The sequence below is a fragment of the Hippopotamus amphibius genome, chromosome 8, assembly GCF_030028045.1.
Source record: "Hippopotamus amphibius kiboko isolate mHipAmp2 chromosome 8, mHipAmp2.hap2, whole genome shotgun sequence".
NCBI classification, from domain to species: Eukaryota; Metazoa; Chordata; class Mammalia; order Artiodactyla; family Hippopotamidae; genus Hippopotamus; species Hippopotamus amphibius.
This window is the reverse complement of record NC_080193.1, coordinates 35,209,806-35,236,890: the sequence shown is the minus strand read 5'-3', so window position 1 is coordinate 35,236,890 and position 27,085 is coordinate 35,209,806. Positions and strand designations below refer to the sequence as shown.

The following is a 27,085-nucleotide window of genomic DNA, read 5'->3' as shown; positions in this document are numbered from 1 at the left end:
GGAATGTAAACTGGTGCGGTCACTATGGAAAACAGTATGGAGGTCCCTTAAAAAACTAAAAATAGAATTACCATATGATCCAACAATTCCACTCCTGGGTTAAATCTGGAAAAAGTGAAAACACTAATTTGAAAAGATACATGCACCCCAACATTCATAGCAGCACTATTTACAATACCCAAGATGAAGAAGCCACCCAAGTGCCCAAAAACAGATGAATGGATAAAAAAGATGTGGTACATATATACAATGGAATACTACTCAGCCATAAAAAAAGAATGAAAATGCCATTTGCAGCAACATGGATGGACCTAGGGATTATCATACTAGGTGAAACAAGTCAAAGAGAAAGACAAATGTTATATGGTATTACTCATCTATGGAATCTAAAAAATAATACAAATGAATGCATATGCAAAACAGAAACAGACTCACAGACACAGAAAACAAACATATGGTTACCAAAGGGGGGGAACAAATTAGGGGTGTAGGAATAACAGATACAAACTACTATACATAGAATAGATAAGCAACAAGGATTTACTGTATAGAATAGAGAATTATACCTAATAACTTGTAACGACCTATAATGGAATATAATCTACCAAAAAAAAAAGGAATCACTATGCTGTACACCAGAAACAGCACCATATTATAAATCAATCATACTTCAATAAAAAAAATTATCAGTTATTCTTTATTGAGTACATACGAGACACATATCAAAGAGAACAAAAAGGTAATTGAGGGAAAATGCAATGTGGACAAAAATGAAAATAAACACAAAAATCCTCACAGCATAAGTTTAGTTTTGTTTTTAAATACTGCTACCTATGAAGTGCCTCAGAACTGTGCATTGAATCACGTGTATTGAATACATGATCATACATTTTGAATATTATTTAGGTTTTTCCAAATATAACTATAATGTCAATTTTATACATATACATTCACATATAAAATAATTATATAAAACCCAGAAGCCCAGAGCAATTTAAATGATACAAAAAGCAGACAGTAAAAATTAAATCTCCCCTTATCTGTGACCTCTAATATGTCAGTCATCCTTCAAGAAGCAAAGGAGACAGCTCTGGGAGGACATTCCTAAGTATATACGAAGCCAGAACACAGGTGTAGTTATGTGAAGAGGCTGTGGTAAGATGGAAGCCTCCAGCAGGGGGACACATTAGCAGTCTATACGTTCCCGAAAGAGTCTAAAGCAATATTTCTGTTCCCATGTGATCTTTTAGAACCTTGCCACTTTCCATCAAGAGACAGTCTATTTCCCTTTCCTTGATCCCGAGTATGACTTCACGAGAGCCTCGACAAATAGAATATAGTGGAGGTGACATTATGGGACTTTCAAGACCAGATGAGAAAAGGCAACATGGGTACAGCCTGGTGCTCTCTCTGAGGATGCGCACTTTTAGAAGGTAGTCACTGTGCTGTGAAGACACTCAGGGCACACAGAGAGGTCATACACGGTGTTCAAGCCCCAGCTAAGGTCTCAGGTAGCAGTCATACGAGTGATTAAGCCTTCAAATGATTTTAGCCTCCCGCTTTGAGTCTTCCAGCTGAGGCCCAACACACGCAGCAGGTATAAGTCATCCTTATAGGATCCTTGACTCACAGCATCCCTGAGAGTAATAAATATGGCACTAAGTTTTGGGGTAATGTCTTAAGCAGTCCTAATAACTGGAACAGGTTGGTTCTACAGAACCCTTCCTTGTCACAGAGGCTACTGCTATACAGTAAAAATAAAAACAAGAACTGGGCAACAAATCCTCATAGGCTGGTATAGTATCTGTACTACATACATCACTCCTTGTAGTACAGATACTATACATTTTTAAAATATATTTATTTATTTATTTTTTAACTTATTGGCTGCATTGGGTCCTCGCGGGCTTTCTCTAATTGTGGCGAGCGGGGGCTACTCTTCGCTGCAGTGCACAGGCTTCTCATTGCAGTGCTTCTCTTGTTGCGGAGCACGGGCTCTAGGCACACAGGCTTCAGTAGTTGTGGCACATGGGCTCTAGAGCGTAGGGACTTAGCTGTGGCGCACGGGCTTAGTTGCTCCGCGGCATGTGGGATCTTCCCAGACCAGGGATGGAAGCTGTGTCCCCTGCATTGGCAGGCGAATTCTTAACCACTGCACGCCACCACAGAAGTCCCAGGTACAATAGGTTTTAAAGTGTTAATGGAGACGTGCTTCCGGTGAACTGATGATGAATTCAGGGCCTGCGGGAGACACCCCCACAGCCTGGCCACTGGAAAGTGAATGGCTGTGAAAGCAGAACTTGAAGCTGAAGCAACACTTACCGGCTTATCTCACTCCTATATCCACAACAGAGAAAGAGAAAGAACTAATGACGTTGTATCAACTCCTTTAGTGTAACATTTTCTCTCAGGAAAATATAAAGGGAAAACTTTGAGGAGATGAATACCAGATGGAAAAAAAGCAGGCTTTGGCAACAATGAGTATTTGATCTGTGGTATAGAAATCTTTTAGGGAAAGCAATGACTACAACAGCTAAGACGGTACAAATCATTCCTTGGCGCCGTGGTTCCCCTTCCCAGTGAACAGAGATGCTGGTGAGCCTAGCAGGTGCCCACATGGGAATTTCTGAGATTTAAAGGTACTTAGGGACTCGGGGTGGGGGGGGGAGTCAAGGAAGGGAGGGAATACGGGGATATGTGTATAAAAACAGATGATTGAACCTGGTGTATCCCCCCCCAAAAAAAAAAATTAAAAAAAAAAAAATAAATAAAGGTACTTAATGGACATGAGAGCATAACCAGCAGAAGTTCAAGCTCCCCCGCTAGTTTGCAAGCTATCATGAACTGCACAGGCTGTAAGCTGCATAACTAGGGAACCAATCAAATACATTAAAATATGCAGCATCTATAACAAAAGTGCAAAGCAACATGGACACTCTGAATGATTCCAGTCCTGACTCCCAGAGGGATAAATGTACTACATATCCAACAGTCAATTTCTCATATTGTTCCTCTTAAGTTTTTGACATCCTGAAATAATGGTAGTAATATACTCAACTCTAGTAGAACTGATATTTAAATATATCAGTATAATACATATTAAAAAGATCTACGAGGGTGAGTCAAAAATTATCCGCACTTTGGCTGTAGAATTTACAGAAGCTTTAATACAACTACATTGCGGAGAATTTTTGACTCACCCTCGTAAATATAAAAATAAAATAAATATGCTAAATATGTCTTCCTAAAAGAGTAGATAGCGCATTGATTTCCAAACTAAAATATACTATTATCAACTAAAGTGCCCAACAGGAAAATTATGCTAGATGGGAAACACAACATAAACATGATGTGTAGTGAGAACATTTAAGATTTGTTCGCTCAGCAACTTTCAAGTACAGAACACAGCACTGTCGCCATTCGTAACCACGCTGTACGTTACCTCCCCAGAATAGCATCATCTTGTAACTGAAGCTTTGTCCCCTTTGACCAGCATCTCTCACTTCCCCCATCCCCTGGCCCTGCCAACCACCATTCTGAGGTCAGATTTTTTAGATTCCACATATGAGTGAAATCATGCTGTATGTGTCTTTCTCTGTCTGACTTTTTTCACTTAGCATGATGCCAAGGTCCACCCATGCTGTCACAAAAGGCAGGATTTCAGAAGATTAATATTTTATATTACTTAAAGATTTCAAAGTCTAGAAATACCTGGGTAACACAGAAGGAAGGTGTTATCCTGGAGAGGTGGAAATGAGGAATGAGGAATTCCAGTTTCAATATGGACTATATATTAGCTATTATTATTTTCATAATGTTAAATTTTGGGGTGTGATAACGGTATAGCTGTAACTGATGAGATTCTTAGGCTGTTGAAACCCAGGTGATGTGTACCACCTACTTTCAGAAGGCTTAGAAAACACCCACACAGAGAAAAAGAAAGATAAAGGAAATGAGGAAAATGTTAACAACAGGTCAATCTAGGAAAAGGGTAGGTGGGTATTCATGGTAGTATTCTTTCACCTTTCTGTAGGTTTGAAATCGTTTAAATAAAAAAGAGGAATGCCCTTGCATACATCAAGCCATGTTTAAGAATGTTCACAGCAACATTGCTGATAAGAGTCTAAAGTGTAAACAATCCAAATATACACAGTAAACTGGACACATAAATCATGATAAATAAATGGGTAAGTAAACTGTGGTGTAGTCATACAAGAGAGTACTACACAGCAAAGAAAGTGAACCAACCACTGCTAACACATCACACAGGTGAAACTCACAAATGATGCTGAGCAAATAAAGCTGGACACAGGATGGACAAACATTTGTTGAATAAATATTTCTGATAAGGCTCAGATAAGATCAGGGCTGCTATATATCTTTGTTTAGCAAAAATTTTCTTAATAGACGGTAGTATTAATAAGATCATAATGGGAATGTATAAATTATTTATGAAAACAAAATTCCTTTCCTGCACCCGCAAGCACATTTATAAAAACCACCCACATACTATCGATCTCCTGCACTAATAATGCACTGCTGGTTTGTCAACCTCTTAAAAGACCTTGAATTGGAATGCGTATTTGACAGTTACAAAACCAAACTAACAAGACTTTCCTCATTGAATAAGACTTTTCAAACTGTACTACAATTAAACAATTTTAGTTTTAAAATTTAATCCAAATTCAGATGTATAACCAGATTATTAAAACTTAAAAAGACATAAAACACTTACATTAACTCTGAAAGCTTGTACAGTATTATCCAGAAGAAGGACGTTGCAAACCACCTCTGTGTGCTGTCTATCTCGGGCCAACTCTGATGCTCGGACATTGTAGGTTCTGCCAGCAGGCAATCGGAAACGTGAGGTCATTACTGTCCACACAAGGTCTAAGTTGAAAAAATAAAAATTAACTAAATAAAAGGACAGTTGAAGATACAAGTTATTTATATAAAAAGATGCAAAGTTATTACATATTTTTCAACTAACACTTAGGTAAAAAGCAGTTACAAATTTTGAAACACCTAGATAGGAATTGTAGGTGTAAAAGAAGATATCATACACAGTTCATTGTCTAAAATAAAATTACAATTGCCTGGAAGAGGAGCTTTATTTTGAACTGTCCATTAAGAAGATAATACACAAGTTACTGAGGAAGCCATATTCCAATTCAAAATATATAAATTTAGGAGCAGCCAAAAAGGAGGAAGGGGAATATGCTACCTCAGGAAGCTGGGCATTACTCACTGATGCAAGCATTAGAAAGACACTGTAGGGGACGTCCCTGGTGGTCCAGTGGGTAAGACTCTGCACTCCCAATGCAGGGGGCCCAGGTTCGATCCCTGGTCGGGGAACTAGAACCCACAATGTATGCCTCATCTAAGAGTCCGCATGCTACAACTAAGAGTCCGCATGCTGCAACTAAGAGTCCTTATGCTGTAACTAAGAGCCCACATGCTGCAATGAAGATCTCGCACACAGCAACTAAAACCTGGCACAGCCTAAATAAATAAGTAAATAAATAAATAAAGTGTTCATCATTTAAAAAAAAAAAGCCACTGTAGGATAGCAACAGGAGGGAATGTTATTTAACTCTGAACGGCCTTTCCTTTTATTCAAGCTTAACATTTGGGGGAAACATGGGAGTTTATTAGTTGGGATGTTTTTTTTAATATAACAATACCCTTCATTTTAACTATCCTCAAATTCAAATGAATTATAGTAGAACTATTCTTATTATTCTTAGAAAAACAAAACAAAATAGAAAACTTAAGACTACAGATCTTTGCTTCTCAATTTTTTAATCTAAGAGGGAACAAAGACTGCCTATTAAAAAAAAAAACAGGTATCACATCATTTTTAGCAACTAATGTTAAAAGACAATGAAGATGTAGCTTCAAAGTTCTAAAATAAAATTATTTGAAACACAGAATTCTATTCCCCCCAAATTAGCATTCACGTGAAAGAATAAAGCTAAAGACATTTTCAGACATTCAAAAATTTGAAGTTTAAAATCCATAAAACTTCCCTCAAAAAGACAACTGAATAAAGGAAACAAAGTACACTACAAACACAAATATATAGAATTTCTAAATATGAGTAAGCAATAAGTGCTAAGAAATTTAATAAATAAAAATCAATAACAAAAAAAAGAGCAATTCAAATCAACGGTATTCAATAACTCCAGTTCACATCTTACTGTTCATATCAAAAGGATTCAACCTAAAAGTAAATGTCAATGCTGCATACGTATAAAAACTGTAAAGAGGAAAACACAGAGGGGTCAGCCAAGTAAAATTCACCAATTAAGACAATGACTGGCAGTTTTCAGTACCACATGTAAAGAGCTCAGAAGTCCCCACTCCATCTCAACAAGTAAAAAAAGCAGAACAGACTGGAAAATCAACAACCTTCTTGGATCCATAAGAGAGGACACAGGGCAAACTGTTGTCCCAAAGACTGGAGAATCAGGTGAAAACAGAGAGTCACAGCTTATGAGTAGAGACTCGAAGTAGAAACTGCCACAGGAACCAGTACACGAGTAGGAACCCCTGAATCCAAGTGATGACTTGCTGGAGGCTCAATGGAGACAATTCCAAGAGTTAAAAACTCCAGGGGAGCCAGTCATAGCTGGACTCACACAATATTGTGAGATTTACCTCCAGCAGCTCCATCAGATTCCCACAATAAATATCCGAGAAAAATACCCTGGATTCCCACAAGGGGCGAGATGATGGCAGGCAGGACATAAGTCTATTATAAAATATAGTTGACCCTTGAACGACATGTGTTTGAATTGCACGGGTCCACTTACACATGGATTTTTTTTCAATAAATACAGTACTGCACGATTCACAACCGGTTGAATCCGTGGATACAGAGGACCAATTATGAGACTGAGCATCAGTGGATTTTGCTATCTGCAGTGGGCCTTGGAACCAATTCCCCATGGATCCCAAGGGACAACTGTACATAGATTTTTAACTCTGTGTGGGTCAGCCCCCAAACCCCCAGGCTGTTCAAGGGTCAACTGTACACCAGAGCACTCTCTGTTCTTCTTAAAGGGGGCTGCTCTTAGGAGAAACTAGTTAACCAAAGCCTAGCTGACCTGGGGCAAGGAAAATACTCAATTCCAGCCGACTCTAGCCTTCCAGTGGAGGAAGGTAAATAGCCAAGTCCAGCCCACACTAGCCATCCTGTCCCATCCTAAGAGGAGGAGAAAACACTGAGAAATACTTGTGAAGTTCATAGTCCAGAGGCCTAGGCTCACTAAAATACTAAAACCTAACCATAGGACTACAGAATGTTTCCTTTCCCCCACATTACTAAAGCTCTAATTTACTACAGTTTCTCTCACCAGTATATAATGTCTACCTATCAAGAAAAAATGGATCATGTATACCAAAAGGGAAAAAAAACACAATGTGAAGAAACAGAGCAAGCATCAGAACCAGACAGAAAGGGCGCCGGAAGGATCATACAGGGAATTTAAAACAACTATGATGAATATGCTAAAGGCTATAATGGATAAAGCAGGCCAAATGCAAGAGCAGAGGGGCAGTGCAAGAACAGAGATGAAGATCCTAAGAAAGAACCGAAAAGAAACATTACAGGTAAAAAACACTGCAACAGATATGAAAAATGCCTTTCATGGGCTTATTAGTAGACAGATGCTACGAGCCAGAGGACATAAAATCAGTAAAATCCCCAAAACCGAAAAGCAAAAAAACAAAGACTGAAAAAAGCAAAACAGAATATCCAAGGACTGTAGGACAAATACAAATGATGTAAGATACATGTAATAGGAATAACAGAAGAACAGAGGAAAAAAAAAAAAAATTCAAACTATGACTGAGAATTTCCCCAAATTAATGTCAGATCACCCAACAACAGATCCAAGCAGCTCGGAGAACACCAAGAAGGAAAAATGCCAAAACACAAAAACAAACAAAAAACCACCCCACAAAAACCAAACCCAAGACCAAAAAACCCCTATACCTAGATATATCATTTTAAAACTACAGAAAATCAAAGACAAAGACACAGTAAAAACAAAACAAAACAAAACAAAACCTTAGGTACAAAGGAGCAAATATAAGAATTATATCTGATCTCTTAACCAAGCAAGCAAAAAGACAGTGGGGTGAAATACTTAAAATGCTGAGGAAAAAAAAAACCTACCTATAATTCTGTACCCTGAAAAATTATCTGCAACTAAGACCTGGCACAGCCAAACAAACAAACAAACAAACAAACGTTTTTTTTTTTAAAGGAGAAAGAGAAATACTTTCTCAGATAAAAATTTTTAAAATAGATGGAATTTGTTGCCAGTGGACCTTCCTTGCACTATATGTTGAAAGAAGTTCTTTAGAGAGAAAGAAAATAATAAACATCAGAACTCAGACTTAACCAAGTGAAAGCCCTTAAAACAAAGACTGGGCCCTTTCTGAAGTGAAAGAAATTCTGCTGCTGGCTTTAAAGACATTATCTATCATGCAGCAAGAGGGCCTGTGACAGGGCCAAGTGGCAAGGAAATGCAGGGGCCTCTGTGGGCTGACAGTCAACAAGGAATTGAAGACCTCAACTTCCTCAACACCTAGACTGCAACTTTGTGAGACCCCACCAAGCTGTACTCATACTCCTAACCCACAGAAACTGGGAGAAAATAAATGTGTGTTGCTTTAAGCTGTAAATTAACTTTAAAAGAATAAAGAAATTTGTACTGCTAAGCCCAATTACAGAAATGCACTATCTGTTCTAATTATTTAATACTTTCAAATATGGACCGTCATAAGATGTTGGCATCCTATTATTTACAATAAAACCTTTTTCATTTAGACCCAGCTGAGAGCTTTAAATAATTTTATTTGCTTATTTGGTTGATGTTAACCTCTAACCACTGAGGAAAAAATAAATTTATGAAATAGTAACCTTTAATTTTTTAAATATTTTATTTAACTACAGTTGATTTATAATAATGTGTTAGTTTCAGATATACAGCTTCAGATTCTTTTCCACTTTAGGTTATTACAAGATACTGAATATAGTTCCCCATGCTTTATAGTAAATCCTTGTTGTTTATTTTATATATAGTAGTTTGTATCTGCTAATCCCAAACTTCTAATTTGTTCCTCCCCCACTTTCCCCTTTGGTAACCATTACATTTGTTTTCTTTTTTCTTTTTTTTAAAAATAAATTTATTTATTGGCTGAGTTGGGTCTTTGTTGCTGTGCGTGGGCTTTCTCAAGTTGTGGCAAGTGGGAGTGGGGACTACTCTTCATTGTGGTGCATGGGCTTCTCATTGTGGTGGCTTCTCATTGTGGTGGCTTCTCTTGTTGTGGATCATGGGCTCTAGACACATGGGCTTCAGTAGTTGTGGCATGCAGGCTCAGCAGTTGTGGCTTGCGGGCTCTAGAGAGCAGGCTCAGCAGTTGTGGTGCACGGGCTTAGTTGCTCCGTGGCATGTTGGATCTTCCCGGACCAGGGACTGAACCCCTGAACCCTGCATTGGCAGGCAGATTCTTAACCACTGTACCACCTAGGAAGTCCCCATAAGTTTGTTTTCTATGTCTGTGAGTCTGTTTCTGTTTTGTAAACAAGTCAATTTGTATTATTTTTTTAGATTCCACATATAAATGATATCATATATTATTTGGGTTTCTCTGATTTACTTCACTTAGTATGATCATCTCTAGGTCCATCACGTTGCTATAAATGGCAATATTTCATTCTTTTCATGGCTGAATATATATATTCCATTGTATATATATACCACTTCTTTATCCATTCATTTGTCAATGGACACTTAGGTTGCTTTCATGTAAATAGTGCTCCAATGAACACTGGGGTGCATATATCTTTTCAAATTAGAGTTTCTTCTGGATATATACCCAGAAGTAGGACTGCTGGATCATATGGTAGTTCTATTTTTAGTTTTTTAAGGGACCTCCATACTGTTTTGCATAGTAGCTACACCAATTTACATTCTCACCAATAGTGTAAAAGGGTCCCCTTTTCTTCACACCCTCTCCAGCATTTAAGTCATCTTTAAATTAAAAAAAAAAAAAATTATTGGGGAAAAAAAAAACTTTGGAGAAAAAACTGAGTTTTGCCCTCATGTATGTGAAAAATATCATTTCCATTAAAAAAATTAGGAATAATTTCAAAGTAGATTACCAGTATATTCATTCATATATTTATCCAGTCATTCAACAAAAATTGTCCAAAAACTGGATGAGTGGGATGTTCACAAAGGGCTTTGAAAAGCTCCAACATGTTTTTGCTGGCCATCTGTATGTCTTCCTTGGAGAAATGTCTATTTAGGTCTTCCACCCATTCTTGGATGGGGTTGTTTGTTTTTTTCTGATATTGAGCTGCATGAGCTGCTTGTGTATTTTAGAGATTAGGCCCTTGTCAGTTGCTTCATTTACAAATATTTTCTCCCATTCTGAGGGTTGTCTTCCTGTCTTGTTTATGGTTTCCTTTGCTGTGCAAAAGCTTTTAAGTTTCATTGAGTCCCATTTGTTTATTTTTGGTTTTATTTCCATTATTCTGGGAGGTGGGTCAAAAAGGATCTTGCTATGGTTTACGTCAGAGTGTTCCGCCTATGTTTTCCTCTAAGAGTTTTATAGTGTCCGGTCTTACATTTAGGTCTTTTATCCATTTTGAGTTTATTTTGTGTATGATGTGAGGTAGTGTTCTAGTTTCATCCTTTTACATGTAGCTGTCCAGTTTTCCCAGCACCACTTATTGAAGAAGCTCTCTTTTCTCCATCGTATGTTCTTGCCTCCTTTGTCATAAATTAGGTGACCATACGTGTGTGAGTTTATCTCTGGGCTTTCTAGTCTATACCACTGATCTATATTTCTGTTTTTGTGCCAATACCATACTGTCTTGATTACTGTAGCTTTGCAGTATAGTCTGAAATTGGGGAGCCTGATTCCTCCAGCTCCGTTTTTCTTTCTCAAGATTGCTTTGGCTATTTGGGATCTTTTGTGTTTCCATACAAATTGTAAAATTTTTTGCTGTAATTCTGTGAAGAAGGCCACTGGTAATTTGACAAGGATTGCATTGAATCTGTAGGTTACTTTGGGTAGTATAATCATTTTCACAACATTGATTCTTCCAATCCAAGAACATGGTGTATTTCTCCATCTGTTTGTTATCTTTGATTTCTTTCATCAGTGTTTTATAGTTTTCTGAATACAAAAGTGCCAAAACACAAAAACAAACAAAAAACACCCCAGAAAAAGCCATAATTCAAAAAGATACATGTACCACAATGTTCACTGCAGCATTATTTACAATAGCTAGGACATGGAAGCAACCTAAATGTCCATCAACAGGTGAATGGATATGGAAGATGTGGTACATATATACAACAGGATATTAGTCAGCCATAAAAAGGAATGAAATCGGGCTATTTGTAGAGAGATGGATGCACCTAGAGTCTGTCATACAGAGTGAAGTAAATCAGAAAGAGAAAAACAAATACTGTATGCTAACACATACACATGGAATCTAGACAAATGGTACTGATGAAGCTAGTGGCAGGGCAGGAATAGAGATGCAGACATAGAGAACAGACTTGAGGACACCAGGGGGAGGGGAAGCTGGGATGTAGTGAGAGAGTAGCATCAATATATACACACTACCAAATGTAAACTAGATGACTAGTGGGAAGCTACTACAGAGCACAGGGAGTTCAGCTTGATGCTTTGTGAAGACCTAAAGGGGTGGGATAGGGAGGTTGGCAGGGAGACTCAAGAGGGAGGGGATATAGGGATATATGTATACATACAGCTGATTCACTTTCTTGTACAGCAGAACCTAACACAATACTGTAAAGCAATTATACGCCAATAAAGATTTTTTTTTTAAAGAAAAGAAAATATAGTTAGAACAACAACAACAAAAAAACAGAAATGCTCCAACAGACGCCGGAGAATCCAGAAAGCCACCAGCATGTGAAAACTATGCACATGCTCAGAAAAGAGCTGAGAAAGCCCTCATCTCTCATTTTCCAGTAACCTTGAGGCTCTGCAAAAACAGGAAATGAAGGCTAAAGCAGAGCTGTAAAGGCTTGAAAGCCACATCAGCAAAGGTTGGAAAACTCAGTGGTTTAAAGTATGTAAGAAAATCTCTGTCCATTCATTAGCTGACCATTAAGTTAACTGACCAAAAACAGTGCAGTGAAACAGTGACATACATATTTTATAAAATTAGTTCAGGAAGGCCCCTAAACAGACTAAATAATCAAAGTAACATTAAATAAACAGTAACAAAAACAAAAAGAGCAACAATAAAAGGCCAGGGAGGAAGGAATCTGATATCTAGAGTTGATAAAATATTATTTTAAAAGTAGAGAATTCAACATGCAAAATTCCAAAAATGTAAATACAAAACAAAGAAAAAAGCAGGATAGTATGACCCACATACAGGAGAGAAAGAGGGGGAAAAAGAGGAGTTCAATAGAAACTGTCCCAGAGAAAGCTAACACATTGAACTTTAGTCCACAAAGATCAAGTATTATAAATATGTTGAATAAAATAAACCATACTACAGAACTAAAAGAAAGCTGAGAACAATATCACACCAAATAGAAAATACAAATAAAAACATAGAAATTACTTTTTAAACAAGCAATTCAGAATTCTGTAGTTAAAAAGTAGAACAGTTGAAATTAAAAATATAATAGAAAGGTTCAACAACAGATTTGAGCTAATAACAATTAAGAGTTAGCAAACTTGTAGATAACTCAATTGAAAATATACAGTTTGAGGAACAAAAAGAATAAAGAATAAGTAAAAATGAACAGTCTGAGGCCTGAAAGACACCATCAAGCATACCAACATATTCATAATGGAAGTCTCAGAGAGTCAATAAAAAAGGGGGCAAAGAGGATATCTGGAGAAATAATAGCATACAAGTCCCCAAATTTGACTTCTCAAAAAAAATCACATTCAAGAAGCCAAATAACTTCCAAAAAGATAAACTCAGATCCACATCTAGACACATCATAGTCAAACTGTTAGAAACAAAGGGAAAAAAAATCTTGAAAGCAGCAAGAGTGACTCATCACCTACAAGTGATCCTCAATTATATTAATAAAAATAATTAATTAGGAAACATGAAGGTCAGAAGACAGAGGATGATGCATTCAAATTACTAACAGAGGGACTTCCCTGGTGGTGCAGTGGTTAAGAATCCACCTGCCAATGCAGGGGACAGGGATTCAATCCCTGATCCAGGAAGAGTCCACATGCCTCGGAGCAACTAACCCTGTGTGCCACAATTACTGAGCCCGCATGCCACAACTACTGGAGCCAACATGCCTAGAGCCTGTGCTCCACAACAAGAGAAGTCACCACAACGAGAAGCAAGTGCACTGCAACAAAGAGTAGCCCCCGCTTGCCACAACTAGAGAAAGCCCACGCACAGCAACAAAGACCCAACACAGCCAAAAATAAATTAATTAATCTTTAAAAACCAAATTACTAACGGAAAATGAGTATCAACAAGAAGTTAATATCCAGCAGAACAATCCTTAAAATAAAGGAGAACTTATCTATTCCCAGATAAACAAAAAGAATTTGTCACTAGCAGATCTGTACTAGAAAAAAATATTAAAGATGACATGAAAATATATACAACAGTATAGATTTATTTTGTATTTATAACTATCTGATTTAAAGGACAACTGCACAACCACAATTATTGAGCCTGTGCTCTAGAGCCCATGAGCCACAACTATTGAGCCCGTGTGCCACAACTACTGAAGCCCACACACCTAGAGCCTGTGCTCCACAAGAAAGACCCAATGCAACCAATTAATTGATTAATTAGTTAATTAAATAAAAATAAAAACAAAATATACAAACACATACATACAAAATGTTAACACTTTTCATAGAGCAAACATTCAAGGTTTTTTACACATGAGAATCAATGATGGGCTAATCCGCAATGCCAATATACTGAAATCCATATTTCAAATAGGATCTAAGAACAGTCTATGGGGGCTTCCTAGGTGGCACAGTGGTTAAGAATCCACCTGCCAATGCAGGGGACGTGGGTTCGATCCCTGCTCCAGGAAGATTCCACATGCCATGGAGCAACTAAGCCTGTGAGCCACAACTACTGAGCCCACGTGTTGCAACTACTGAAGCCCACGAGCCTAGAGCCCATGCTCTGCAACAAGAGAAGCCACCACAATGTGGATTTCAGCATCTGCAGAGGGTCTTGGAACAAATCTCCTACAGATACTGAGGGACAACTGTTCTAAGAAATAAATTCAAAATAATATAGTAAAATAAACAACAGAATTAAAATGACAGGCTAGAACATATCTAGTTAAAAGAAGGCTATGATAAAGGAATAGAGAAAAAAGGGACAAAAGACATAAGAAAACTAGCAGTATGGCACTATTTTATCAATAACATTAAATGTAAACTGACTAAAAACTCAAATCAGAACACAGATTGGCAGAAGAGATCCTTTCTTAAACTCTGCTCTATTTATTTGCTCTCTACAAAACACATTTCAGATTTAAAGACACAAGCAAACTGAATGTAAAAGAACATAAGAAGATATACTACAAGAATAGTAACTACAAAGAGCTAGAATAACGGTACTAAAATCAGTCTGGTTGAAACTAAGAAACAAATTCAGCAAAGTTGGAGGATACAAACTCAAAAAATCAGGTGAATTTCCCTACACTAGCAATTAATGATCCAAAAAGGAACTTAACACATTATTAACAGGAGACACAGTAATGCATCATTTGTTACCCAAATTTCGTCAACCAGAGGTGCATCAATGCATTTTTAGACAATGACACATTAACATCACCGTGAGAAGTTGTTAGAGCTTAAAATTGATCAAAGTTCATTATACAACTTATGACTGTCATTATCATTCACGTTTTGCTCCGTTACGTTTTTGTTCCAACCTCGTGTATATTATAAACACAAGTTTACTACTGTAAAATTTTCAAAAATGATGCATGGTGAAATTTTGAGTGAAGAATTTTTCAGTGAATTTCATGCAGATACTTTCTCTGATTGTCTGAGAGATACATATAGTAGAAGATGATAGTTCTTCAGAATATAGTTGATTCCGAAGATGTGAATATCAGGCCAAAAATAAGACAAAAATTCTTAATGATTGATTCTGATACAGAAAGTGAAAATGAATTCACGTTGTGGGAGAATGCTCCTTTACTTCTACAGAAGAGTGAATTGAAGGCAACGTTTCACAAAAATTAGAAGACTTCACATGTGTGTCCAACATAACTATCAAATGTAATAACCAGCAAAGTGTTAGTAAAATAACAGAATTAATTTTTGGTAACAACTTTTTTGAGATGGCTGCTTCTCAAACAAACTTGTATCACCAACAGAATGAAAAATCATATAAAAAGTAAAAGTCTTTAAAGTGGACTGATGTAACCAATAGTGACATGAAGAAGTTGCTTGGATTAATAATTTTGATTAGACAAACAAGAAAATAACACTGGAAAAAATATTCGTTGACTGATTCCTTATTGAAACATCTGTCTTTCCAAAGATTATGATGAGAAGATTCGAACAAATAGTGACATTTTTTCACTTTAACAATAACTCGGAAACTCTACTTTCTGCAGACAGAATTTCAGAAGTTACACCTCTTTTGGATTATTTTCTACCAAAATCTCAATTGATCTATATACCCAAAAAAGAGCTATCACTTGATGAGGCAATGATAAAGTGGAGAGGACAACTCAGATTCAAAACCTGGAAAACATAAAATAAGAATTTTGGTCAGGATGGGTAGAGAAAGTGAAACTGGATATATACGCAACCTTGAGATTTACATGGGTGAAAGAAACTTTAAGAAACAATATTATTGGTCCTACGACCTTATCTTGGTTCACGGCACCATATTTACCAAGACATTATTACAACAGTGTGTCCACATCTGAAATATCATTGAAAAATAAAAACAGAGTTTGTGGGACTATAAGAGAGAATCATGGTCTACCAAACCAATTAAAGGAGAAATCTAAAAATCTACAGAGGGGAGAAATGACATTCTTATAGGAGAAATGATTCTTCTTATATGGAAAGATGAGAGGCTAGTTCTCATGGTGACAACTATTCATAACGCCTCCAGAGCATCTACAGGAAAGGAAGACAGGAGGACTGGCTATTAGATAGCTAAGCCCACTTGCATATTAGAGTATAATATATATATGAAAGGAGTTGGCCAATCTGATCAATGTCTGGCAAACTTCAATACCCTCCAGAAAACTCAAAAATGGTGTAAGAAAGTTGGTTTCTATTTGAGTAATTGCGGTTTATTCAATGCATCTAAAATTTACTATAGCCTTGGGCTTCCCTGGTGGCACAGGGGTTAAGAATCCACCTGCCAATGCATGGGACACGGGTTCGAGCCCTAGCCTGGGAAGATTCCACATATTAAGCCCATGCACCACAATTACTGAGTCTACGCTCTACAGCCCTCGAGCCACAACTACTGAGCCCACATGCCAGAACTACTGAAGCCCGCACACCTAGAACCCATGCTCTGCAACAAGAAGCCACAGCAGTGAGAAGCTCTCACACTCAATGAAGAGTAGTCCCTGCTCTCCACAACTACAGAAAGCCCACACCTAGCAATGAAGACCCAATGCAGCCAATAAATTAAAAAATAAAATTAAAAAAATAAAATAAAATTTACTATAGCCTTAATGCACAGAATAAAATGACTTACAAGCAATTTTTGTTAGCAGTAGCTAAAGAATGGGTAACACCATTCTGGTGAATGCAGTGGTAGTCCCACGCCTGGTCCCTCTTGCAGCCTTTCTAAAAGAGCCCCCTACAAAGATCCACCTTGTCAACTATCAGGTAAAATAAAAGAACATATTCTAAAGGAAATAATACTGACAGGACCAAAAAAAAAAAAAAAAAAAAAAAGCCACCAGAAAGTGTAGAGTCTGTTCTTCTAGGGGAAGGTGCAGTGAAACACAGTATATTTGTAATAGATGTTCTGTTCCCTTGCACAGAGGTGCCTGCTATACTGCCTATCACACTCTAACACAATACTAGAATACACATACAAAGTTTCAGGTAGTTTCATGTACAACATGTACAAAGTTTCAAATAAATACATTAAGTGCAAAAAAGGCTGTTGATATTTACTCAAATACACGTTTCAATATTAACTTACATAATAAATCTCCAGCCAAGACAGTTTCTGCAAAAATCCCCCAGTCAATAACGTGTTAAAAAAATAAATCCACTTACAATAAAATAAAAAATAATACTTAGAAATGAATTTGACTAAGGAGGCAAGACTGGACTTGTATAGCGAAAACTACAAAACACTGAGACAAAGAAATTAAAGAAGACACAGATGAAAAAACAACATGTGTGAGGAGATGGCAGAGTAGGAGGACTCTTGAGTGCTGAGTGTACCTCCCTGCCACAAATGCCTCAAAAATACACCTGTAGGTGGATCAATTCCCACTAAAAGCAAACGAGACTAGGAAAAAGACTCTTCTACAATGAGGCTGTAAAGAAAGATGTACATGGACTTGGGCAGGAAGGGAGGAGAAGCAATCAGGTTAGGACCCACAACCCTAGGGGGGGACAGAGAAGAGAGAGATATGATGGGCTCGGAGAGCCTCCCTGAGGAGTGAGTGATCTGAACCACACATTGGGCACTCCAACCCTGAGGTCCAACACTGCAAATACAAATCCACTTCGCTGGTATGAAAACCAGTGGGACTTACAGGAGGGCTGCAAGAAACTTACTCTATTCATGAAGAGCATGCACACGCACGCGTGCACACACACACACACACTCTTACTTATTTCCAGGAACAAGAGGGAAGAAGAAGACTGAAACTGCCCAGGGCTCTGGCAAGTTTCCCTAGACCACCCCAGGGCATGCCCCGACCCACACCAAGCACCCACTCTGGCTCCTCTATCTCCTCTAGCAGTAGTGTGAAGGCTGCCAGTGCCAAGGATAGCGCACACCTGGCAGAGGACAGAGCTGGCTTGGACTAGACACTGCGTCTGAATAGGGAGAGGGCAGCCACTGCTGATACTAATGGAGATGGTGGATGGAGAGCTTGAGCTCTGACTGACATGCCGGGACAACCCTGGCACATGCCCTGGCCTTTACCAGCCCCTCCTGGACCACTGCTGTTCCCCTCTGGGGCAAAGGTGCCATTGCTGAGGGGAGAGAGTGCACACTTAAAGGGAGCAGAATCACCTTGAACCCAAACTTCAGGGCTTCTGCTCCAGCATGTTGAGACCCGACCCCATGCCCAACAGGGCAGTGACAACCACTGAGCACAGAAGCTCTGGCTCACACCAGCGCTAGCTCCAGCACCTCCATCTCTAGCATCACCTCCTACCAAGGTGACAGCTGTGAGTCCACCCTGAGGGAACATGTGACCCATGCTCACTTCAGATCCAGCTCTCCTACCAAAGCCACTGGGCATCTGCAAACTGTGCAGGGACACACCCACACCAGTATACTCCTTCAAGACAGGATAAATAATGTGTTTCACCTGATTTCAAAGACTCACAGAAAGTTAACCAAAATGAGAAGACAGAGAAATTTGTTTCAAATGAGAGAACAAGAAAAAAAAAAAAACCCGAAAAAAAAAAAAAAACAACAACAAACTGCTGAGAGAAGTAATTTACCAGATAAATAGTTCAAAGCATTCATAGTAAGATTGCTGCCTGAAACTGGAAAAAGAACAGATGACCACAGTGAGAATTTTTACAAGGAAGCAGAAAATATAAAGAAGAATCAGTCAGAGCTGAAGAATACAATAACTGAAATGAAAAATACACTAGAAAGAATTAACAGCAGACAGGTGATACAGAAGAAAGCATAAGCGTTCTGAAAGACAGAATAATGGAAATCACCCAATCAGAACAGCAAAAACAAAAACAATTTTTTTTAAATGAGGACAGTTTAAGGGACCTCTGAAACAACATCAAGCATATACTATTCACATTATAGGCGTCCCAAAGGAGAAAAGAGAGAGAAAAGGGTCGAAAAATATTTGATGAAATTATAGTTGAAAAACTCCTGAACCTGAAGAAGAAAGCAGATATCCAGATACAGGAAACACAGTCCCAAACAAGATAAACCCAAAGAGACCCTCACCAAGACATATAATAATTAAAATGGCAACAGTTAAAGATAAAAAGAGAATTCTAAAGACGGCAAGAGAAAAACAGAGTCATATACAATGGAACCCCCATAAGGTTATAAGCTGATTTTTCAGCAGAAATTGTGCAGGCCAGAAGCGAGTAGCATGATGATACTTTACCAAGCAAGATTATCATTCAGAATTGAAGAAGAGATAAAGAACTTCTCAGACAAGCAAAACTAAAAGAATTCATCAATATTAAATTGACCCTAAAAGAAGTAATAAAGGGCCTTCTCTATGTGGAAAAGAAAAGGGTACAACAAGAAGAATGTATAGGAAAGGATAAACCCCACTAGAAAAGCCAAATGTACATAAAGGTTGCGGATCAACCACTTAAATAAGCTAGTATGAAGATTAAAAGACAAAAATTATAAAATTAACCATAACTACAATGAACCGTTCAGGGATAAACACGAAGATGTAAAATATGACATCAAAAACACAAAATGTGTGGCAAGGGAGTAAAAAACTGTAGATCTTCCAGAACACATTTGAACTTAAATGACTATCAGTTTGTTTTTGTTTGTTTGTTTGTTTGTTTCTTGGCTGCACTGGGTCTTCGTTACTGTGCACGGGCTTTCTCTAGTTGTGGAGGGGTGGTCACTATTTGTTGCAGTGCACAGCCTTCTCAGTGCAGTGGTTTCTCCTGTTACAGAGCACAGGCTCTAAGTGTACAGGCTTCAGTAGTTGCATTGTGTAGGCTCAGTAGTTGTGGCTTGCAGGCTCTAGAGTGCAGGCTCAGTAGTTGTGGCGCACTGGCCTAGTTGCCCTGCAGCATGTGGTATCTTCCCAGACCAGGAATTGAACCCATGTCTCCTGCTCTGGCAGGCAGATTCTCAACCACTGGGCCACCAGGAAAGTCCCTATCAGTTTAAAACAAGTAGATATAGTTATAAATGAACATATATGAACCCCATGGTAACCATACAAAAACCTACAATAGATACAGAAAAACAGAATGAAAGGAACACAAGCATACCATTAAATAAAATCATCAAATTATAAGAGAAGAAAGTAAAAGAAGAAGAACAGAGAGTAACTACAAGGACGAACAGGAAACAAGTAACAAAATGTCAGTAAGTACTTAGCTATCAATAATCACTTTAAATGTCAATGGAATAAAGTGCCAATCAAAAGACATGAGGTGGCTGTTTAGATTTAAATGACCCGTCTATATGCTGCTTACAAGACTCACTTCAGAGCTAACAACACACACAGACCAAAAGTGAGGGGATGGAAAAAGGTATACCATATGAATGGAAATGAAAAGAAAGTTGGGGAAACTTGACTTTAAAACAGTTTATAACAAAAGATGCAGAAGGGCATTATACAATGATAGAGATCAATACAAGAGACTATAACATTCTTCAACATATATGCACTGATATAGGAGCACCTATATGTATAAAGCAAATATTAACAGACATAAAGGGAGAAATCAACAGTAATACAATAACAGTAGGGGCATCAATGGACAAATCATCCACACAGAAAATCAATAAGGAAACAGTGGTCTTAAATGACATATTATATCAGCTGGACTTAATAGATATCTATAGGACATTCCATCTGAAAACAGCAAAATACACACTATTTTCAAGTGCACATGGAACATTCTCCAGGACAGATCACATGCTAGGCCACAAAACAAGTCTCAACAAATTTAAAAGGATAGAAATTATAGCAAGCATTTTTTTCTGACCAAAATGGTATGAAACTACAAATCAATCATAGGTGGACAAAAAAGGAAAACAAAACACATGGAGATTAAACAACACTCTACTAAAACAATGAAGAAGTCAAAGAGGAAATCAGAAAATACCTGAAGACAAATGAAAATAACACAACTTTTCCAAATCTATGCGACACAGCAAAAGCAGTTTTTTTTAATAAATTTATTTACTTATTTAATTTATTTGTTTATTGGCTGCTTTGGGTCTTTGTTGCTGCACACAGGCTTTCTCTAATTGCTGCAAGCAAGGGCTACTCTTGATTGTGGTGCACGTGCTCCTCATTGTGGTGGCTTCTCTTGTTGCAGAGCATGGGCTCTAGGCATGTGGGCTTCAATAGTTGTGGCACACAGGCCCAATAGTTGTGGCTCATGGGCTCTAGAGCACAGACTCAATAGTGTGGCACATGGGCTTAGTTGCGCCACAGCATGTGGGATCGTCCCAGAGTAAGGCTCAAACCCATGTCCCCTGCATTGGTAGGTGGATTCTTAACCACTGCGCCACCAGGGAAGTCCAGCAAAAGCAGTTCTAAGGAGGAAATGTAGAGTGATACAGGCCTACCTCAAGAAACAAAAATTAAAATCTCAAACAACCTAACTTAACATTTAAAGGGATTTTTTTTAAAAAAAGAACAAAGTCCAAAGACAGCAGAAGGAAGGAAATAATAAAGATCACAGGAAATAAATAAATGGAGACCAAAATAAAAAACAATAGAAAACATCAATGAAACCAAGAGCTGTTTTTTTTTGAAAAAATAAACAAAATTGATGGGGGACTTCCCTGGTGATCCAGTGGCTAAGAGTGCACACTCCCAGTGCAGGGGGCCTGGGTTCAATCTCTGGTGAGAGAGATTAAACTAGATCCCACATGCACACAACAACTGAAGATCCCAACAATGCAACTAAAGAGCCCACATGCAGCAATGAAGATCCCGCACACGGCAAAGAAGATTCCATGTGCAGCAACTAAGACCCGGTGCAGCCTAAATAAATAAATAATTTTTTTTAAATTGATAAGCCTTTAGCTGAGCTCATCAAGAAAAAAAAGAGCCTGAATAAATAAAATTAAGAAATGAAAGGGGAAAAATTAAAACTGATCTCACAGACATACAAAAAACTGTTAAGAAAATACTACAAACATTTATATGCCAACAAATTGGACAGCCTTCCAACACTGAATCAATCAAAGCATACCAATCACTAGTAGTGAAACTGATTTAAAAACTCCCAGCAAACAAAAGTCCAGGACTGAAGACTTTACAGAGGAATTCTACCCAACTTATAAGAAACAGCTAATACCTATCCACCTCAAAATATTCCAAAAAAACTGAAGAGGAGGGAATATTCCCAAATTCATTCCATGAGGATACCATTACCATGATACCAAAACCAGACAAAAACACTACAAAAATAGAAAATTACTGGCCAATACCTCTGGTGAATACTGATGCAAAAATCCTCAACAAAATGTTAGCAAACCGAATTCAACAATACATAAAAAGGATCATACACCATGATCAACTGGGGACTCATTCCAGGGATGCAAGGATGGTTCTATATCTGCAAAGCAATCAATGTTAATACACCACATTAACAAAAGGGAAAAAGTTGCATGATAATCTCAACAGACACAGGAAGAGCATCTGACAAAATTCAACATCCATTCATGATAAAAACTATCAAAGTTGGCACAGAGGGAACATACCTCAACATAATAAAGGCTATGACAAACCCACAGCTAACATACTCAATGATGAGGGATATGGGATGGAGAGATACCAACTACTGTCTATAAAAAGATAAGCAATAAGGATATACTGTGTAGCACAGAGAATTATACTCATTATCTTATAATAACCTATAATGGAGTATAATCTGCAAATATACCAAATCACTATGCTGTGTACCTGAAACTAACACAATATTGTAAATCAATTATACCTCTATTTAATTTTTTTCAAGAAAAATTTTAATTTATATATATTTGCTATCTCTGTCCACTATTAGAGCCCAGAAGCAAAAAGAGTACAATAACAATGAACATACATAACGCCCTATATACTACTCCACACTAAAAGAAACCAGGGCTTCTTGGGAGAAATGGCTGATTTCAGAGCTGGGGTGGGGAAAATACAAGGTCAGGCTAAATAGTTTGTGCCAGTAAGTAAAGAAGTCCTCAAAATCTGATGGGAACAAATAAAAAAACATAAGAGGCAGTTAAAAAGGGACAACTTAAGGCAGTCAAATGAGACAACTTAAGTTTCAAAATAAATAATAACAAGAATAGATAATAATGTGAATAACATAAGAATGCATAGGTCTAAACTGATACTAATACAAAGTGAGGGAGGGGAAAACTCTTCTTTGTAGGATAATGTCAATGATAAATGTAGAATAACACAAACAGAAAATTGCCATTTTACAACTACTATAACTGATTCAGGCAAGAATCATCAAGGAATGATAAAATCACTGAGTGAAAGTCTATTGGGGAACAAGACACACATATAATCTCAATATATTCCCACTGATTACTTACTTATTACAAAGGGGAAAAGGTATCTTTGCAATGGAGAAATTTGCCAAATCCCACCTTAACCAAATGCTCATATTTAATTAACCTCACCAAAACTACTGTCACAGGCACCATGATGTTACACACTGAGAACACAACACCTATGTAATATTCCTGCCAAAAATGTTTAACCTGAATCTAATTATGAAAAAAATAAAACAATCAGACAAATCCAAATTGAGGGACACTCTACAAAACAAGTGGCCTGAATTTTTCAAAAATGTGAAGGGATGAGGAAAAAGGGAGAAGAGGAGATGTAGAAGAAGGCTGGGGAAGTGCTGTAGGTTAAGAGCTGTAACAACCAAATGCAATATGCACCTGTTGATCCAATCATGGATCAGAAAAAAAAAGTCACATATATACATATGTATATACATGTGTATGTGTATACATATAGGACTGGTTTGGACAATCGGAGATATTTGAACACGGAATGTATTTCAGAGTACAGTATAGTGTCAGTGCTAAATTCCCTGAGTGTAATCATGTGGTTATACAAGAGAATGTCTATTTCTAGAAGATGCATGTTTGCATGCTGTGGCATTTAGAGGTAAAGTGTTATGATCATGATATCTGCCAACTTTCAAACAGTTTAGAAATTTTTAATATATAAAGACAGAGAGAGATAGAAGCAAAGCAGCAAAATGTTAGCAACTGGTGAATTTATGTGAAGGGTACCTGGGTGTTCAATAATCTATTCTTGCTACTTTTCCATATGTTTGAAATTTTTCAAAATAAAAAGTTGTGAGGAAAGAGTAAAAGGAAATTCCTTTCAAATTCTGTTTTCACACTTAACAAAAGAAGCAGATAAAATAAAACCTTTGTTATCCAAAATTATGAAGCAATTAACCACTCACAAAAAGTTTTCTGGATAGCTGACAATCCCTTACAGTTATCATTCTATATGAGATGTTCTCTAATGAACCATATGCTTTGCTACAATCTTAATTTCTTATATGATCCTCTGGATGTAACTATAAATTAAAATGGTGGTACTGTAAGCACTGGACTGAATGAATAACTTAGCTTATTGCTATAACACTACACTCAGTGAAGGCTCCCTCAGCCCTCTGAACTGAACTTGGCAATATAAAACTGAATGGGCCAGATTCTCTTAGGACAGTGCTATTAAAACTATGAGCTATAACACTGATACCCTGTAGAAAGAAAAAAAAATCAAATGTAGCAGTAGTTTTAATCTGAAAGTTCTCTCTCTATATTTAATATACCAAACACATTTGCATAGCAGTTGTACAATAACTTACACTAGAAGCTTCTTAAGAAATGGTATAGTACAGCAAAAAAGTATCCCAGATAATCATGTACAAACCAATCATCTGAGACATGAGCACTGGACACGCACACTGATTCACAGATGCACATGCAGCATTTTCCGACTGTCCTCTGTATATTCTTTATTCAACAGCTACTGACCTGCTAAGAATGTGGAATTACAATGCCAAGATAAATATGATATTCATTGTGAACTATAACCCAGGAATCTAATTTGAAACATTTCTTGTATCAAATTTATTTCCTGAGGCTTTTCCTTTTTTGCTACTTAGTATTTTATATCTCATTATTTCCTATTTATACATTATAACATTTAAAGTGCTGTGTGTCTGGAATTAATTGGGAGATTGGGATTGCCATATATACATTACTAAATAGAAAAAAAATATCAAATTCTACACTTTAAATATATGCAGTTTATTGTATGTCAATTGTATCCCAATAAAAGTTCTCAAGGAAAAAAAAATAAAAATAAAAAATAAAGTACTGTGTGTCTGAAAGAGACAGAGAGATAGACACCTAACCCATTAAGGCCCCTAAAGAGTTTCCTAAGCCTGTGCCTTCAATATACCTGTTTTTGCTTCAATATACCTGTTTACTCATGTAAACATGTCAGCAGCTTCCAGTTACTAGACACAGCACTAGATGCTAGAGATATAAATATGTATACACATCTAGCTCTCTGCCCTCAATAAGCTCACAGTCTAGTTGGCAGAGACTTTAAATAACTCAGTGAAACAGTGTACTAAAAAAAGATATAAATAAACTGTCCTAGTGAGTCGAAGAACTACTGTCTCTCCTGTCTACAGCTCATTACCTAAGTACTAGAAACAACTTCAGCAGCCACTGGTTCTTTCTCCCTTCACTTTCTAAATTTCTGATCTAGTCTCTTCTAAATGAGATCCCAAAAATAAAGTCAATTCTTCATAAGTACCAACAACCAATAAAAATTGTTTTTTCTTGCCTAAAAAGGGCCACCTGTGTACTATATGTGGTATCATCTTTTGGGCTTTGGTGTTTCCCCCCCCTTATTCAGCAAGAACTATTTTCTTACTAGTAGTTAGGGGTTTGGTGTAGAGCATTTTTAGATGAAAAAAAAAAGAAAGAAAGAAAGAAAGCTGGCCTCTAGAGTTTTTATCCTTCTTTTAGAAAGCAACTGTTTAACATAAGCAGAGTTTTCTTTGTAACAACATAAACAATAGAGATTATAGCATCTAAATGTTTAATGAAATGTTTTCAACTATAATTCGAAACTCACTGGCTATGAAATCAAATTAGTGGATCAAAAACCAATTTTTTTTTAAACAAAATAGAATAGTGTAAAAGAAAGCTATCAAGAGCATGATATGAAAGGTATTTCTTAATTGGGGTAAAGTGTAAATAGTAGGAAAGCTACTGAGTTTACATCTCCTCATAATACCATCTGATCCTATTTACTACCTCATATTTTCATGGGTCCTTTTTTGTTGTTGTTGTAAAGAACTGATAATCAGTCTTCCACAAATAAAGTTAGATTAAAAGGTATTCTCAAAGGGGTCAAGACTATAAAAATACAAACTATTAATATATGTGGGAAGTAATACTGCTTAACAGGTAAGACTGTGGGCTTAGAAATCAGACTGGTTTTTTGTTTTATAAACTTATTTTATTTATTTATTGGCTGCTTTGGGCCTTCGTTGCTGCACATGGGCTTTCTCTAGTTGCAGCGAGCAGAGGGCTACTCTTCATTGTAGTGCATGGGCTCCTCATTGTGGTGGCTTCTCTTGTTGTGGACCACGGGCTCTAGGCATGTGGGCTTCAGTAGTTGTGGCACATGGGCTCAACAGTTGTGGCTCACAGGCTCTAGAGCACAGGCTCAATAGTTGTTGTGCACGGGCTTGCTTGCTTCACAGCATGTGGTATCTTCCTGGGGCAAGGACTGAACCCAAGTACCCTGCACTGGCAGGTGGATTCTTAACCACCGTGCCACCTAGGAAGTCCCAGACTGCTTTAAGATTCAAATCCTTCCTACCTTTAGGACCGTGGATAGTTGCTAAACCACTCTGTGCCTCAGTTTCCTCATCTATATAATGAGTTGCTATGAGATCATACATAAGAAGCCTTCAGCACAGTACCTGACACTTGAAGTATCTAATTAATGTTATCATCATTATTGGGTAATATATCTCTAAATATTCAAAACTGACTTGAGGAAAACATTCAGAAATGCACACTATGCTTTTATTAAAATATTCCAGTTACACCAGAATTCAAACAGAGTATTAGTAAAAGCCT

General features: G+C 37.3%; 1 protein-coding gene and 1 non-coding gene across 3 annotated transcripts in view; one reads left to right on the top strand and one right to left on the bottom strand.

The window, feature by feature from the left end:
- The window catches only part of PTPN4 (protein tyrosine phosphatase non-receptor type 4), a 198,944-nt gene that overhangs the window by 156,685 nt on the left and 15,174 nt on the right, over nt 1-27,085 (bottom strand). For both annotated transcript variants that reach the window (XM_057744775.1, XM_057744776.1), the window contains exon 2: nt 4,736-4,890. In XM_057744775.1, coding sequence (XP_057600758.1) covers nt 4,736-4,873 — 138 coding nt within the window. In that variant the 5' untranslated portion in view covers nt 4,874-4,890. The remainder of the gene's footprint in view (nt 1-4,735; nt 4,891-27,085) is intronic.
- Nucleotides 5,283-5,355, top strand: TRNAG-CCC (transfer RNA glycine (anticodon CCC)). The gene has a single exon. It is a non-coding gene; the product is annotated as a tRNA-Gly (tRNA).